We start from the raw sequence: 19156 nt of genomic DNA, 5'->3' as shown, positions 1-19156 counted from the left end.
ATCGACTTGGTGGGCACCTTCCAAATGGTGCGCACTCTAACTCCTCCACTGGCAGACACATAGAACCACCGTGGTCTCCACCACTTGATCGACGACGACAACCCCGCCACCAGCCTTTTTCCTGCTGCTGCCTGCAGAGTGACCTAAGTCTCTTGCTGCCTTGAGGCCTTGTAGCACGCGAAGAATTCGTCCACTGTCATGGCCACCCCTTCGTTCGTCTTCGGTCAGGCACTTGCACAGAACAGCAAGATCTTCCACGCGTTGGGCATTAGTTGGCCCGACGCCACCTCCAAACGATTTAGGACATCTACTACCACCTGCGGCAGGGGCAACCTCAGTCCTCCTTTCAATGCCTCCTCATAAAGGGCAAATTGCCCTGGCCTGGCATCGGATGGCCTCTCCGTCGACATTGGCAACGACAACTCTATTTCGGTAGGCACCTGGTATTTTTCGCGAATAGCCTCCAAATCTGTTGCAGTGACCGTTGGTTTATCTGCCTTTGTGTGCCAGTGATCAGGTTCTTCCTGGTTGATTGGCTTTGGAGCTGCTATCATGGTGGAACCGTGGAATCGTACAATCGACTCCCCCACCCTCTCCATCCTGACATTTGCAGTTCCTTCTTGGGCCATTTCTATGGTATGTCTGCGAATCGCTTCGGAGGTAGATGCAAGGAAATCGAAAAAGTGTTACAGAGGTGTATCGTGAGCAACAAAGGAATTCACACTTGGAATATTTTGATTTTTCGTAAACAAGTAGGTGAATCGAATAATGCCAAAAGCCCACGGTTTGCCCGTATTCTAAGGATCCCAATTAATTTTCGCCAATTCGAAAACTTTTCAAAATCATCTGCCAAAACTGTCTTTTCAACACCCATAATGACCTATTGTTTCATTTATGATCTAACGTCTAATCTCCCCCCCTGGCAGGATGTTGCCACGTGTACGACCAGGATCCACTGTCCCCTCCCCTTACCCTGTCTTTTCCACTTCAAATCACCACGTGACACACCGTGTCTCGAGCCCCACGCCCCTCCACCTCACCCTTCGCGGTCGGCCCTTCTTGTTGTCGACCATCTCACTCGGCCAACACCGCGGTCGACCCTCCCATTCGGCCAACACCGCGGTCGGCCCTCCTCGTGGTCGGCCCTCCCGCTCGGCCAACTACCGCGGTCGGCGCCCCTTTGCGGTCGGCCCTCCTTTGCGGTCGGCCCTCCTTGGTGTCGACCATCCCACTCGGCCAACCTTGCGGTCGGTCCTCTCCGTGATCGGCCCTTCTACTCGGTCGCCCTGCACAGTCGGACCACCTCCCGGTCGGTTCACCCCCTCGATCATCCCTGCCGGTCGACCTCCATCCTGCCAATCCCTAACACACTCATCTACTTCATTAATATTCCCTTCGTTGGACTAAAGCTGCACTCGGGAATGGGAGACTACTGACGTGTATAAGCCCATAAAGGCCACGAATCACCTATGGACAATCCAAGCCCATCACTTGGAGCCCAATGCATAACCTAGCTGGTGAGGTCCAGGACAACTGGAGTCCAACATGGCATAAAGAGCCAATGACATTCAGACGCACGGTAAGAGAAGGACGAGCCACATCAGCAGACAAAGATCTGCAAAGTTATTGCCACTGCACATCACCATTAATGCAACCCATCACAGCATTTATTACGATAACACCTCTCCGTCGGAACAGGACTCCCTTACCCTGAACAAGGTAAGCTACAGCATAGGCTTTCGGCGAGGAGGGCAGGTCGGAAGGGACAGCGAAATGATTACCAAAGGATATAAGCAAACGTTGAAGACAAGAAGAATGTTAAACTTTTTATCTCTAATCTCTCCCTTTATACTCCACTTCTTTTCCTAACTTGCTTGTCGGAGGGTTTCCCGGGAGACTACCCCGTTCCCCGTTGAACTTGTTTGCAGGTTATCCAGTGGGTTTGCTCATTTGGACTTGGGCTTGAGGAGTTTGGACCAGTCTGATCCATTCACTGGAACAAACTGTATTATCAGTTACAATAAAATATTTTGTCACCATCGTAACCAAATCGTAACCAAACACATAATAAAAAAAATTAAAAAATTAAAAATATATTTATAAAATAAAATTATATATTTATAATAAAAATTATATATTTAAAATAAGAAAATAAATTTTTTTAATATTTAAAATATTAAAAAAATATAACACATAAATATTTATTTATTTATTTTAATGTGCATTATATTTCATATATTTATGTATTATATTTTTTTAATATTTTAAATATTAAAAAATTTAATTTTTTATTTTAAATATAATTTTTATTATAAATATTAGTTAACCAAACAAATGTTTTACTTTTTTTTGATAAAAAAAATTACATAATAAATATATAAAGTATAAAGTAAGTGGAAGGGGAAAAAAAAATTGAATTGAATTTGAAAAAAGCAAGAGTCCGAAGATGTGAGGGATTGAACTCCATACCTCTCTCATGAAAAGTAGCACACTACCATTTGAGTTACCTCCCTACTTGTCTTATATTTTGGTTACAAATTTTTTTTATTTAATAGCGTGATTTGTAACCACGCTTTCTTAATTTTCTTAAAAGCGTGGTTTGTAACCACACTTTTATAATTTTATCAATTTTTCGCGGCTGGGCCAGTAATATGTGAAAGCGTGATTTGTAATAACGTTTTAGCTTATTTTGGAAATTTCGTCCAAACTAGGCCTAATTTGAGAAATAAATTGTTATTTTAGCTTATTTCGGGAAAAGCCCCCATGTTGTAGGTACCAAATGGATAATTAAATTTTTTATATGGGTGTGAGATTCATATAAATTATATATGTGGATTTTATACATATGTTAGAAGTTTGATAGAATATTTGATAATTCATTTGGAGTCTATAAGATTTTTCATTTCACTTTATTTAGAGAGGGATAAGTATTTCATTATCTCTTACAAAGACGCAAAAATGTGATATGTTTCATTGATTTAACCAATAATAATTAAGTTAGAGCACCAGCTTAGCTTGTCTTAGGAGCAAATAGTTTGTAAATTTGATTTTAATTTTTTAAAAATTGAGTTTTTAATTTTTTTAATTTTTAGTAAATATTTTTAAAATTTTAAATAATTTGTAAAAAAATAATAAATACATAAGAATACGAAAAATTTATTGAATTCTCATACTTTTATTATATTTTTGGTATTTAGTGGATTTTCTAAAAAAAATTCATAAATATTATACTTTTTAAATGTATTTATGTTAGGTGTATCTAAAAATTAAAAAAAATTGCTTAGAATATTAAAAAAAATCAGTAAAAATAAAAATATATATATGTGGAAAATAAAAAATTTTAATTTTCTGAAAAGTGAATCTTGAAAATCTAAACCAAACAAACTAAATAATTTTCCCTTTTGGTGGGGGCACTTTGTGAAACCCTCAACATATGTTTGGTTTTTTGAAATCATGATTTTAATTATAAAAAATTTAAATATTTTTCAAAATTTATAATCAAACACTCCATTAAAAACTGTTTTGAAAATTCAAAATTTAATATTCTTTTCCAAATTTTATTTTTAAAATAAAAAAATATTGAAAAAATATTTTTTCCAGAAAATATTTTTTATTTTTGAAGAAAAATATTTTTTATTTTTTTGAAAAAATATTTTGTTATTTTTTTAACTATTAGTCAAATAATTTATTATGAGTTAGATAAATGTGAGTGATATAATTTTTTTTAAAATTTTTAAAAAAACATTAAATATGTAAAAAATAAATATTCAAAAAATATATAAAATAAAATTATATATTTAAAATATTGTAAAAAATATAGCACATAAATGTAGTAAATACAACACACATTAAAAAAATAAATAAATATTTAAAATAAAAAATATTTACAATGAAAAATAAAATTAAGAAAAAATTTAAATATTTAAAAAAATAAACCCAAAAAATTCAAAATGCAACTCAAAACTCAAAATTCTTTTAAAAATTCATAATTAAACAAATTTTTTTTTTTAAAAATTTATTTCAAAAACTCAAAAATTAAAATACAATTTAAAACTCAAATCATGATTTCAAAACTAAACAAATAGACTTGTTTGGTTGCTTCATTAAACAAGCACTTGAAGGGCGGTAAAGTGGTTTAACTTATTAGAATTACATGTATATTTTTTTAACGAAATAACTTGTTTTAGTTGCGGATTCAATTTATCAAAGATGTTAAGATATTTTATCAGTCATAATTAATGAAATATCTTCAAGTATGATTTTAATTCTTGGTCATATTTTGGTTATAACTATAGGAAGATTCTTGGTCATAATTATAAAAAGACCTTGACTCATTTTGCGTATGTAGTAAAATCTGAGATGTTAAATCCATAACTGTTTGGTCTAGATGAAATGTCTTGACTTATTATTTAGTTCTTAGTCAGATTCTCTTGTTAGTTATAATTATAAAAAGGCATTGAATTCACGACTGTTTGATCCAGTTAAATCCAGAATTGGAGCTAAGTAATCTCCTCTTTTTAATGGGTTAGGCTAACAAGTGTCATGGTGCAATTGTTAATGGCTAATTAAATAATATTTTATTTTTTTGTATGAAAATGTAAAGCATTGTAAATTACAAAGTATTGTTGTATTTAAATTCAAAAATTGTTGAAACATGCAAGAATAAATATATTTAATTTAATGAGTTATTAAAATTAAAAAATTGTCAGTTTAATGGGTAACTAAATTAAAAACTTACTAAAATCAAGATAAGTTAATATATATTATTAAATTCACTTTAATTACTAGTGTTCCATGGACATTGTTAGCATTAGTCCTTTGTTTTTTAAAATGATCGAATAATTTATTTTTGCTTGATTGCAAGAGTAATTTGGAAAATTAACATCAACCGATCAAGTGGAGTATTTCCAGTTTACATGTTCCTTTTATTTATTTATTTTTACAGTAAGATTTAGAAAATTAAAAGAGTTAGATAATCACAGTAAATTAATGGCATTACATTAATTTAAACTTCAAACTTCGCTTCACTTCACTTCACTATCTCTTAAATGGGAATGGCTTTTGTCCAGTCCTTAATCGGACTGGACCGTGCTGTTGGGCTCGTGGAGGCCCATCACGGGTCCTGTTTTGATAATCTGAATCGTTCAATGTGTAGAACTCATCGAGTAATATATGTTTGTAAAAAATCACGTTAATCGGATATCGATAGCTATGTGATCAAAATAGATTTTTGTTAACCGTTGATTTATTCACCGTCTATTTTTTTTTTAAATACAAAACTGATTTGATCACATAACTATCGATATCCGATTAACGTGATTTTTTACAGACATATTGTACTCGACGAGTTCTACACATTAACAGTTCAGATTATCAAAACAGAACCCGTGATAAACCTTCACGAATTTAATAATACGGTCCAATCCGATTAAAAACTGGAGAGAAGCCATGCCCCTCTTAAATACCCTTTTATGACTACTTGAATTACAACACTGTTTATGAGCAAGTTCTCATGAGACAGATTGTAGAGTGAGCGTGGTGATATGAGAACATATCTATAACATATATAAAAAGCGCGTAAGAGTGTGTAAGAGCATCTCCAACGGTAGTAGGCATTTTACCTATCTAAATATTACTATAAAGTATATATTTTATTTTGCTATCAATTGTTTTATGTTTTTACTCCAACCATGCTCTTTATTTTAGCTATTTATCCAAATACTATTAATTTTATAGAATGCCACGTCAACAATAAAGATGGAGGGAAATGATCCTAATGATTGAATACATTTTGCCTAGCGTTGAAGGCTAGCTACATGTAGCTAGTGAATATGAGTTGAGCCAAAATGCCTAATCATATGCCTAGTGCATTGGAATTGAAAAAAGTGAATCACACTAGGCATTTTAACTAATAAGTATTATATGCCTAGTGCATTGGAGATGCTCTAACGCTTTGGTGTAACATGCTGCTTGTTTGGTTTGTGATGCCTCTTTCCTTGCAGATTGTGGTTGGACACATGGGTTGCACGGTAAGGGGTTGTTTGGAGTGTCTTAAATAAATATATTTTTTGTCTTTTTAGATTAAAAAATTGAGAAAAAAAATATAAATATTTGGATTAATTTTTTGACTTTTAATGAAAAAATGTGTATTAAAAAATTATATAAATTAGTGTGTAAAGAAAAATTAAGATAGGGAGTTGTGCAACCGTACTTTTTGACTTTTGATAAATAATGATAACTTTTTAACTCTTTAAATAATTTTTTGACTTTTTTTCCACTTGCCAAACTTGACCTTAGCTCCTTCCAGCTGCTGTTTGTTTCTCTTCCAAAGCTTTTGGATTGGACACGTGGGCTTCAAATCATCCACATACACAATCTATACTATATATTAAGTAAAAGGGGATTTTTAACTCAAAACCTTGTGGGAGCTCCAATCTCTCAATCTAAATTTCTTGATTTTTTGATTTTAAAAAAAAAAATCATAGCATTTATTAATTTCTCCCAACCCCCAAGTCTTACCCTCATAATAACACTTTAATGCATTAAGAACAAGCATAAAAAAAAAATTCTTTGAAACCCAACACGTATGAATTCCTTGAAAAGTCCCAACTCATATGATTATTATCTCTCATAATAACACTTTAATGCATTAAGAATAAGCATAAAAAAAATTTCTTGAAAAGTTCAATATATATGATTATTATCAAAATATTAAACTTTAATATAATAAATAAATAAAAAAAGACATTTAATTCTTTGAAAAGTCTAACACATATGATTATTATCAAAATATTAAACTTTAATATAATAAAAAAAAGGAAAAAAAGAAGGCATTTAAAAAAAAAAATTTTAAAATCGCAATTCATATATATAGATAATTGTACACACAATCTGTGCATAGTACAGGTGATATGCTAATATTATATAAAGAAAAGACTTGTGAGACTTGTGAGAGTTCCAAACTCTCATTCCACAATTGTTAATTTTTGTAATTTTAAAAACATTTAAAAATAATTATATTGGCTAACAAAGTATTTATAGATTTAAAAAACAAAAACAAAAAATCACCTAAAATTTTGAGTTACAAGTTCCAAAAATCTTCCCTCTTAATATTTCTCTCTTTCCTAAATCCCATATCATAATAAAATAACTATACATTAAAAAAAAAACACAAATCTCATCTCATAACAAAGTAATTATCTATTTAAAAAAAAAAAATTATAGATTAAAAAAACGTAAAACCACAATTGCTAATTTTTGTAATTTTAAAAATATTTAAAAATAGCACTATTGGCTAACAAAATAATAACTATAGATTAAAAAAACTAAAATTGCCAAATTTTTGTAATTTTAAAAATATTTAAAAATAATACTATTGGCTAACAAAGTAGCTATAGATTTTTTTTTTTTAAAAAATTGAATTACAAGTTTCTAGAATTTCTCCCCTAATATTTATTTCTTTTCTAAATCTCATAATCTATCTATGCTATATATTATGAGTTATGCTAGGGATCCCAAACAAATTATCAAATTTTTTACCAAATCTCTCACATGGGTGTGGGACCCACACACATTTAATTTGTGTGGATCCCACACCCATGTGAGAGGTTTGGTAGAAAATTTGATAATTTGTTTGGGATCCATAGCATTTTCCATATATTATATTAATCAAAGTGACTTTTCATCTTAGAGGCCCTAAGTGTTTTAAAACCTCAAATCTAATTTTTTAAAAAGAATATAAATCTCATACAATCATCTCTCTCCTAAAATAAATCTAATGAAAAAAAAACTCTCTCACCTCCCATAAAATGTATACTATTAAAATATTTTATAACTGGTCTAATCTATATAAACCTAAAATTAAACCTACCATAAAATAAAAATGTAACCATATATTTAGATTCTCTCTCTATTCCACAATTAAATACAATTTTATTCCCAAATAAATTTAAGCATATCTATACTCTATATAATTTTTTAGAAAAATCTCATAATTTATTATTTTTTATAATGATTCCATGATTTATAATTTAGAAAAAGAAAAGAGGAAAAAAAATTATTCTTATTCACTCTTTCTCTAACCAATTCTTTCTTCTATTCAAAAATTTTAGTCATCATACATTATACTTTTTCCAAGCCATTCATGTCTTGCTCGCCCTATAAATATTATATTCTTGGAACAATGAAACTCATTGTTTTTTAACTTTATTTTTATGAGACAAATTAGAGGTTAGTTTATGTTTAATCTGTTATATTTTTTAAACAGACTCTTTTATCTTTTAGGTACACTATTTTTTCTTCTTCTTTTTTATCTATGACCATTTTTTTGTTTTTATATTTCATATTTTGTGTGTCATTTCTCCCTCCTCTCTCCCAATCATTATCTATTTTTTGTTTATAACTATTTTTTGTTAGTTACTACTGTTTTCCTAAAATTTTTATACTAAAATGACGTGATAGGGTCATTTGTATAATAAAAAAACATATCACTTACTATAAAGTGATAGATAAAAATCCAAATAAAATCTTTATTAATAATTTTTTTGCATTGATTTTATGTTTGTATATCATTACTTAAAAAAAAAAAAAAAAATTCCTTTCAATATTTTTTTGATATCATGATATGTTTTAATTGAAAGTTAGTGCAGAGTATTATTTCTTGAAAAGTCCAATATATATGATTATTATCAAAATATTAAACTTTAATATAATATAATAAATAAAAAAAAGACATTTAATTTTTTGAAAAGTCTAACACATATGATTATTATAAAAATATTAAATTTTAATATAATATAAAAAAGAAAAAAAAAGGAGGCATTTAAAAAAAAAAATTTAAAAATTATAATTTATATATATAAATAATTATACACATAATTCGTACATAGTACGACGGATGATATGCTAGTATAAATAAAACAAAATACCACCGTTCCTCCTAGAAATTTCCCCGACCGGTACTCCTGGCTATATTCCAAAGCTTCCCGCTGCCAAATTTTCTTGCATATATTGGGTTACCCACGTGGGATTCAAATCACCGACGCCGACAATGAAGATGAAAACAAATTTCACCACTTCGAAGAGCAAATCTCACCGCCCCACAGGTCTAACTCGCACTCATGATGCTGGCTGGATTTTGGTTTTCATGCCGTGTGTTTCTGCATCAAACATTGAATTTCTCACGATATATATATATATATATATCTTTCGGATAGAATTGCTATTACACTATTCTTCACATCATTGTCGGCATTGTTGTCGAAGTTGGTCATCCAAAGCTCTGCTTCCACCGTTGCAAATCCTGGTAATTACATCTGTATTTTGATGCCTATTATTTATATGTCTGTTGCACAATATTTACCCACACTGTTTTCATTCCTAGGTATATGTTAAATAGATGCACACCAAGTGTTTGTCAATATGTCTCAATGAACAAAAGTTTACCCGCCTGATTTGGGTAATTGGATCTTGATAGTCTTTGTTAAATTGTCATGGATTGCTTTGATCCTTTTTCTATATTATTTGTTTCTGAAATGATTATCCTACGGAATTTACTATTACATATTAAATAAAAGATAGAGATTTTGATCATTTGTTTCCTCAGTGGACTGATAAATGAGTTCGTTTATGGATCCATATTCACTGAAGTCTGTTTCAAATTTACTTGCTTCAGATTTACCTGCTGCTGTCCATTTAATTTTGGGTTTCAGGTAATTTGAAGTTCGTATTGGAATTTGATGGTTGACCATTTTCTACGGAAAAGTTATACTTGAAATAATCAAATATTTCATGCATGTGAAGTTTTGATCCATATCCTCAAGTGTATTCTGAAATGTTTTTTACTTACCATAAAGAAAGAGATGTTTTTGTGTATATAGTTTTTGTCTACAACTAGAAATTACAACATTGCCTAGGCAATTAGAAATTAAAATTAATGAAGTATTTCTTTCAAACAAGTCAATAGTTGTTTGGATATTTAAAGCGACGGACAATGATACACATACATATACTGCATATAGTTATTGTTATTTATTTCATATCTTGTAATAAAAATATACTATGTTTATCTATTGCTCTATACATAATCTTAGATATATATTTCAATTATCTATATCAACAATGTCGCGACTCCCACACTTTTTATTTTCTTTTTCTTATGACCTAGGTTTGAGGTTTTACATGCCAAATCAGGAATTAGTAACTGGCTTTTGGGTGAAAAGTGTTTTAGAAATAGGTGAAAATGTTGAAAAGAGTTGAAATTTGTATGAAGTGTTATGATATGAAATTGGTGAAAAGTGAAAACTGTCTTGTGGTCTTTTCTTTTTATTTATCTTTTTCTTATGACCTAAGTTCGGTTTTTTACATGCCAAATCAGGAATTAGTAACTGGGTTTTGGGTGAAAATTATTTTAGAAATAGTTGAAAAGAGTTGCAATTGATGAATACTGAAAAGTGTCTTGTGGTCTTTTTCTTTATTTTTCTATTCTTTTGCCCTAAGTTTAAGTTTTTACATGACAACTATGGAATTAGTAACTGGGTTCAATTTCCACACTTGCAATTTGTTTGGCATAGAGAGGGGAACAAGGTGATAGTTTTTTTTATCTCCTTACTTCTCACACTTTGGACTACAATTTTGCATTTGGATTTTATGAGTTTGAAATAAAGGATTTTGCACTAATCATTTAATAAGAGCAGTTTAAATTTAGATTTGATAGTTTAGATATGTATTTCGAATTTATTTTGAGAGTTTTACCCAAACTATTTAAAATCCTTCAAACTAAGGAAAATATACTTTTTCTATCTGTTCTATTTTACGATTCTTAAATCTTCAGGATTTGGAGGATACATAATAATGTCGGAGATGTGAATCAATGCTAAATTTTACTATCGGCTTTAAAGATTGCAGTAGCTGCTGCCAGGTGGTTTTGTCTTTTTTGAATTCCATGTAATTTAGGTTGCTTCTACGCAGGATGCTAAAGGGAACGATGTGGATCTAGCATACAAAGGGAAGATCCTGTTGATTGTGAACGTTGCATCACAATGGTATAACATAACTCCTCACTGGCTTTTGTACTTCCTTTTTTTTGGGGACTGGTGTTAAGCATTGGCTTGATAATTCCCAGTTCATTTTGACCTTGTTAAGCTTTAATCTCCTTGACTGCTTCGTTCTAAAATGAGGCTTTGAATTGAACAGTGTTGTTTGTCTTCCATAGCAGCCGTTAGTGGCACCAATTATGGTTGTTTTACTATGACGAAAATTATTAATGAAAAAGAATCAATTAATAGAACTTGTTAGTGTCCTTAAACCAAAGGAAAGAAAGAGAAAGAATGAACACTTTCATGTAAAAAGGAAAAAAAAAATGTTTGTTGTCTAATGTTCAACTTTTATCTGGTGCAGTCGCTTGACCAATTCAAATTACAATGAGTTGATCCAGTTGTATGAGAAGTACAAAGATCAAGGTTTGCTTTGACTTGTTTTGAGTTATACAGCACATTTATTTTTATAAACATGCTAACATAGAAATTGTTAGTGGCTTGATCAATTCAAATTACAGAGTTATAACTTGTACTTGTATCAGCCACGGTATTGGGCGTATTGCCTCTTTTTAGTGATAATGCAGCATCAGTAAAGTTCCTCAACAAATTTTGTTTAAGTTGTGTTTCTTCTGTTGTGAATTAGGTGTGATATTGTTTGACGTGAAAAGTCAATTACAGATGGTAAACAATTGAAATGGTATGCATTGCTACTTATGGATAATCTTAAATGGCATAAAATTGGGGTTTAGAAGTGGATTCTTTCCTAATACTTTGGTTTTTTTAATGTATGGAAGAAATGAAATTTGTCAAGAATGGACTGCATTAGGCATTCTCTTGATGCTTGATTTGTTCTTCAATGTATGTGTAGCAATTCATATAATATTGTATTTTCGCCAAGAAATAATTTATTGTTGCATTTGTTGGATTAGTTATGACATGAGGGGAACATAGCCATGATATACACTCACGCTTAATGCTGAGGAAAATAATAATTGCCTCTTTTCTTTTCGATTACCTAATAAATCATAATGGAATACAACACACTATCAACCAACATAGCAGGATAAAGTGTGGGGCCAATTATATTTTTTCAAACCTTGAAATATATTAGGAAAAACTTACGGGATTGTTTTGAACCGCCAAATGTAATATTTTGGAACGAAAGTGTACCATATTTCGGAACGTGTGTTCCAAAAAGGTAATTTGCTAGGTAATACTTCCTCCACTTCTTATCTTTTGTAAACAAATCTCTGCTGTACATATCTACTATAATGTATAATGCTATCAAATTTTTTGGGGGTTAAATTTATGTTATAAAATGTATACTGTATGCATATTATTATCAAACCATCAACATTAATATGTTTATATGTAATGTTTAGATAAGATCGCATTGAATACTTATTATCACTTGCCATGTTATTCAAAGAAATTACATAGATGAATTATCGACAAGAATTGTTTTTTAATTGCAAATGTAAAGATATACTTATATTTGATATGACACATACCTATGTTCATATTTCTATTAATTGGAGAAAAAATTCGCAAATAGAAAAATTTAGACACAAAATATAATTACAATCTACTTCTCAAATTCATAAACCAATCACAATTTGTAAAAATATTTATATTGAAACTGTAACACGCGCGTGCGGGCCACCTAGTACTTTGTAAAAAAGAATAGTAAGTTGTTTATTAATAAATGTTATTAACATATAAATTAATAAAAAAATCAATGTTTTATTTATTGATGTGACATCTATCACTTTATTGAAGTGGATTCTTTTATATATATTTTTGTTTGTTTATCACACATTAATTAATAAGAAAATTTTATAACATTTATTAATATGGATAACTTATCTTTTTAATTTCTTTTGTCTCAAATAGGGAAAAAATATATATTTTTATGGAGAGAACATCAATAAATTCTAAGTTTAGATAGTTTGAACCATTGAGTCCTGCAATTTATTTTATAGACTGATTGGTCCCATGTCAATGTTAATTACTCTTGAGCCCACGATTGTAATGCATGGGCTGATTGTTTGGAGGGATATATTGGGAGTTTAGGTGATATTGTAGTTACCAAAAAGCCCAAAAGTATACTATAACATTTTTTTTTTCCTTTCCCTCCATTATGAACAAATGGAAGCTCAAAAATGGGTACGTCAACATTTCCTTGACGATATTGCAGTGTTGGTCTTCAGTTTGTGTGAGTTGAACGCTGGATTTGAGAATGTTACACCCCAAATTCATTATTCCTCAAATAACATTACAAAACCCCCAAAAAATCCTAGAAAATCATGGAAACCCCTTCTATCAAATTTGCAGAGGCGAAGCGGCGTGGGCACTGGGATATCTTGGAGTGCGATTAATATTGAGGATGTAACGTCGGCGATTTAAAATTAATCCATCGATGTATGTTAGTGCGATGACAAGTATGGGTGTCTTCGATATTAGTTTGGTTGTTGTGAAACAATAAGACATCAAGGTCGATGCTCAAAATGGGTTTTTGTTTACTTGATAGGTCATGTGGGATTTTAGGTGATCTTGTTCACATCGCAGGTTTGGGGTTTACCATTGATTACAAATGTGATGTTGTGTATGTTTGTAATGTGACAGACACATGGTTTTGTTGGTTAATGTTGTAATATCTTCAAGGGTTTGCGGGTTATCAGTGATTGAAAATGTGATGTTATGCATGTATGTAATGTAACAGACGTATGGTGTTATAGCTAATGTTTGTATGATGAGTGTGTATTTTGTAATGTTGGGAGCTAGTGAGAGTATGTATGCCTTAAAGTGTTGGTGAGGTTTAGTGGTAGTAGGGGGTAGTGACCGTTAATTGTCGGGGATTATCGGATTGTGTCAATGTTATGTGGTTGGTGTTTGGTGCTAATGGTATAGATTGTTAGTGGGACACTTAATGGTGCGGCAATGTGGCTCTGGGCTAATGTTATGTAATGGTGCGGCAATGTGGCTCTGGGCTAAATGTTACAACCCATACACCTCCTTAGAAAAACGCAAATGATCTAACATCAATAATATAACACCAAGTAGGTAACATCAATAATCCCCACAATCACTCCACGAAATCCCTAAAAAAAATGGAAATATTAAATCATACTTTATTCACATGCACTCAATCCCAAAAAAAATCAAAAACATAATCACAATAAAGGGCAAACAAGTAAACTCAAATACTATTAAATCAAATCAATAATACATAACTAAAAAGGACTATTTGGTTTATAAAAAAAACTTGTAGGACTAAATGGACTAACATTTCCCCGAATAGAATTTATGAGTAATTTTTCCTATTCTTATTATATTTTTCGCCAACATTAATCAATTAGGGAAGATTTGTAAAATTTATAATTTCTGTAACATATATTTTTTAATTTCTTTGATCTCAAAAAGGGCAATAATATATTTTTTAATTACATTTTCTGCCACGCGTTCATTCTCCAATTTTATTTTATTTTTTTTATAAATAATACTTTATGTACTAATTAATGTATTAACTGGTATATCAATTGATGATGTGACATAATTTAAGAGATTTTTAATATTTATAATTTGCATAATGAGTGTAGTCAATAATAATATCATAATTAGTGTCGATAGATATACTAATTAATATATTAATTGATATATATAATATCACCATTTTTTTATTGGTTGAAAGGTACGTTATTTCTCCAACATTCTTTCATGCATTCATGAGCCATTCCAAAACTAAAGTTATTCGCCCATTTGGTTTGAGAATTATGTTAGATGAGATTATTAATATATGATTTGTTAGTGATAAGATTGGTTAGCGAGGAAATTAAGAAAAATTATATATGTTTGTGATATATTTTAGTGAAGGAATTAGTTATATGAAATTTCATAAATATCCTTTTGATTTTTTGATATATCATATATATATATATATATATGTTATTAAAAGTAGTATTTTTCTTTTATTTCGGTGGCAAAATCTAAAGACTCTTTTTAAAAAAAATCTACATCAGCATGGTTTTTTCATTTACAAATAAAGTTATACACAAACTCAATTTCAATTATAATAACCAATTTTATATGGAGTCTATTTGAGAAATACGCATTTTTCATAATTATATATAACCAATTTTAATTATTATGATATTTGATTTTTTATTTATTTATTAAAAGTAGTGTTTTTATTTTGCTTAGGTGGCAAAATCTAACGACTTATTTTATTGGACGCATTACACTAATGGTCGTTTTAGTTAGTTTGGAACTTGTGTCATTTTGGTCATTGACATTTCAATTATGATACATTTGACCATAAATTTTAAATCTTATTCCAAATAAGGACAATTGAAGACATTATTGTTATATTTCAAGGGCAAAGCTGTCAATCTGATAAAATATAAACTAGTTTGACAAAAAAAATGTGAACAAACTATTTTTGAATTTTTAAAAATTATTTCTACTTACTAAAGATAAAATTATATAAAAATGATAAATCTTTTACATTTTTTTAAATTTTTTCATCAAATTAATTTTTAGTATGTATTTGGATGATGATCATGTAATGATTGATTGTTTTTGTTGATATTTTTTTACAGTTATTATATAATAGATATAATAAATGGTTGTATTTCTTGTTAATAGATATTTTTGGATGATTATCATATAATGAATGATTATTAGGCTTTTATGTGTAATCGATATGTTTAATTTATAAAATATTTTTAATTTTGAATTTTTTGATTTAATGGATTGATTTAATAATGACATCAAAATTATCGCCATATTTGATTTTTGAAAAAATAGAAATTAATTTAACTAAAATAAATATAAAAAAAAAGTTTATTTCTACCCTTCTAAAAGATAAAATTATATAAAAATGATTTTTTTGTAAATTTTTTTTAAAAGTCAAACATGACGATAATTTTAATGTGATGATTAAACCAATCCATTAAATCAAAAAATTCAAACTTAAAAATATTTCATATATTAAATATATCAATTACACATTAAAAGCCTAATAACTATTCATTACATGATAATCATTCAAAAATATCTGTTAATAACAAATACAATCATCTATTATATTATAACCATAAAAAAAATATTAACAAAAACAACCAACTATTAAATGATTATCATCCAAACACATACTAAAAATTAATTTGGTAAAAAAATATAAAAAATAAAAATGAAAAAGATTTATTGTTTTTATATAATTTTATCTTTGGTGGAATAAATAATTTTTAAAAATTTTAAAATAATTTTTTTTCATATTTATTTTTATCAATCTAGTTTTATATTTTATCAAATTGACAACTTTACCCTTGAAATGGAACAACAATATCTTCAAATGTCTTTATTTGAAATAATACTCAAAATTCAGGATTAAATGTATCATAATTGAAAAGTCAAGGACTAAAATGACACAAGTCTCAAACTACAGGGACTGTCAGTGTAATTCGCCCTACTTTTTTTTTTTAAAAAAAATCTACATTAGCATGCCTTTTCCATTTACATATAAAGTTCTACACAAACTCAATTTATAATAACAAATTTTATATGGATTCTATTTGAGAAGTACTTGTTTTTCATATATATAATTATAATTTAATTATTATAATAACCAATTTTATATGAATTCTATTTGAGAAATACTTATTTTTAAAAAAAAAAACTATCTCGATATCTCACGTTGGGAAAAAAAGAAAAAAAGAAAGTTGTTTCATTTATATAAAGTGAACATTTTACTCTTATTTAATGTTGTAGTGTTATGCATGTTTCAATTCACGATAGTTTAAATTTTAAAATTAAAATAATATTTAAAAATTTAGTTAATTAATTTTTGTATAAGTTGGTTGGTCTTTTAACTTAGCCGATTAGGCTGAACTATTTTCGGTTTAATTGATTTGTCTGTTTAACCACGATCTTAGCAATTTTATCAAAATACATTGGTTAGACTTGTTCGATTCAAAATAAACTAAAGATTAATCTAATTAAATATTAATGACTGATATTGTTTGATTCGAAATAAACTTTCCACTCGAACAATTGTTAATTTTTATTTTACACAATCTCACATCGGGAAAAGAATAAAAAAGTAAGTTGTTTCACTTATATAAAGTAAATCTATGGTCTCATTTAATATTGTAATATTGTGCATGTTTCAATTGAATACATTTTAAATTTTAGGATAAATTACAAATACATCCCCTGAGATTTGATTAAAATACAAATCATCCCGTTTGGTTTTGGAGATTACATTCCACCCCTTGAAGTTTCTAATTTTGTAACAAATTACCACTTTTATTAATAAATCATGAAGTTAATTAACAGTTTTTAATGATATTAGAAACATGTTTCAATTAATAATTTAGGTAATTTTATTATTGTATTAGAGAGCAATTATAAATTTCATTTTTTTAGTTAATTTTGCTAAATAAAAAAATTATGACAAGGGGATATTTGTAATTTTCGAAATCGCAAGAGGCAATCTGTACTTTAAACAAACCTCAGGGCGTGTACTTGTAATTTACCCTAAATTTTAGAATAAAATAAAATATATTTTTTTAATTAATCAATTATTGTGTATGTTGGTTGGTTTTTTAACCGATTTTAATGATTTTATCAAAAAAAAATATATTGTTTTATTTCTAAAATGTATGTTTAAGTTTTATGACAAACTTTAACATAGAAAAAACTAAAACTAAAAAAATTATAAAACAAAATTTATTTTTATTTTATCATAAATATAATTTTTTTTTAATTTATTCTATTTTTTTTTCATTTTTACCAATTAAATTATGAGATTTATTTCTTATTGTGAACTTAGAATATACAATTAATGACACAACAATTACACTATATATTTTAATAAAATGGTTAGAATTTAATTCATTCTAAATTATTTTTATATACCTTTTAAATAAATTATACGTTATTATTGAATTTTGAAATTATTTTTAATTATTTATTTAACCCGTGCATTGCATGAATTCATATGATAGTTTTAATATTAAAATTATATTTTATAAGTATAGGGGTGTTTGATTTGTTTTAGCTTCTTGATTTTCATTACCCTATCTATAAAATAAAAAATAAAAAATAAAAAAATTCTTGTACTTTTTAGTAATTTTATTTTAAATTTAAAATCGTCTAATTTAAAAAGTATTTTTAATTTTTTTACTATAAATAAAAACAAAAACAAATCAACTTTGTAGTAAAAAAAAAAAGAGTTGATGGATTCGAGGGTGTTGTCTTAGTTTGTGAGTCACGGAGGGCGTTTGTCACGACCCACTCTCCGTATTCAAGGATTAAGCATCGTGATAGTCAGTAACTGAAGTTACCTCTGGCCAATTCTCGAACAAATTAATAAACGCGAGCGGAAATAATATTTAAGTGAGGGTACCAAAATAATCATTGGAGTTTCTATTTTTATTACAAAATTTATTGATCAAAAGGCTGATATTTACATATAAAAATATCATAAAAGTGTTGTGTGTGTCTATTCCACAGCCCCACGTCTAAGACTTTCCAAAAACTATTTCTGAATTGCATTATTTTCTGAAAATTTGTAAACCGCTATAAGCACATGACAGAGTAAGAAATATTATACTAAGAGTATAAGGGACACAAAATAACCATGGATAGTTATGTCACTAAAATATTTAAGATAGCTTAGTCTGAATAAATAATCCTTTAAGTAGCAAATTTGAGATTATGTAAATAAATAACCATAACCGCGGTACCGAACAGAACATAACAGAGGTTATAGGAGTGACAGTCAGAACAGATGTATGGATTCAAGAGGTTATAGCGATCCCAATTTTTCCTTCCTTATTTACTGTATTCCGGACTCGGTTCTGTTGATAGTTATGGTTGTCTGTATTTCATTTCCGTCCTTTAATGTTTTGGATTGGAGTTTAGAAATGTCTTGGGCGTGTTTCGAACAGGTTGGTTGAGTTTTAGTCCCATTTCTTGTTGTCCAGATTTTTGGTGGTCCGCTCGAGTGGATCCCTTCGCGCTCGAGCGGAGTTTGCACACCTTCAGTAGTTTGTCTGTCTGCAAAAGTACTGCAGATGTGTTTTTCATGCTCGAGCGGATTTCCTTACGCTCGAGCG

The 19156-nt window shown here is 29.0% G+C and overlaps 1 protein-coding gene across 1 annotated transcript; it reads left to right on the top strand.

Annotated features, from left to right (window-relative positions):
• Positions 1-8906: 8906 nt before the first annotated feature.
• On the top strand, positions 8907-13932 carry LOC114296123 (uncharacterized). Its single transcript, XM_082892649.1, has 4 exons — positions 8907-9304; positions 10969-11042; positions 11398-11459; positions 13371-13932. Exons 1-4 carry the CDS (start codon positions 9050-9052, stop codon positions 13412-13414), a joined length of 435 nt encoding a protein of 144 aa, XP_082748775.1. The 5' UTR covers positions 8907-9049; the 3' UTR covers positions 13415-13932.
• Positions 13933-19156: the final 5224 nt, after the last annotated feature.

Source organism: Camellia sinensis, chromosome 1, assembly GCF_055761805.1.
Source record: "Camellia sinensis isolate YWXY chromosome 1, ASM5576180v1, whole genome shotgun sequence".
In the NCBI taxonomy this organism is placed as follows: Eukaryota; Viridiplantae; Streptophyta; class Magnoliopsida; order Ericales; family Theaceae; genus Camellia; species Camellia sinensis.
Note: the sequence above shows the minus strand (reverse complement) of the source record. Positions and strands in the feature narration are given on the sequence as shown.

What these genes read in the sequence shown, in the direction of transcription:
- LOC114296123 (XM_082892649.1), top strand. Translation starts at nt 9,050, where the DNA reads ATGAAGATGAAAACAAATTTCACCACTTCGAAGAGCAAATCTCACCGC. An exon ending in GTGAACGTTGCATCACAATG is followed by an intron (nt 11,043 to 11,397) that starts GTATAACATAAC and finishes TATCTGGTGCAG; the next exon opens with TCGCTTGACCAATTCAAATT. An exon ending in TGAGAAGTACAAAGATCAAG is followed by an intron (nt 11,460 to 13,370) that starts GTTTGCTTTGAC and finishes TCAAATTTGCAG; the next exon opens with AGGCGAAGCGGCGTGGGCAC.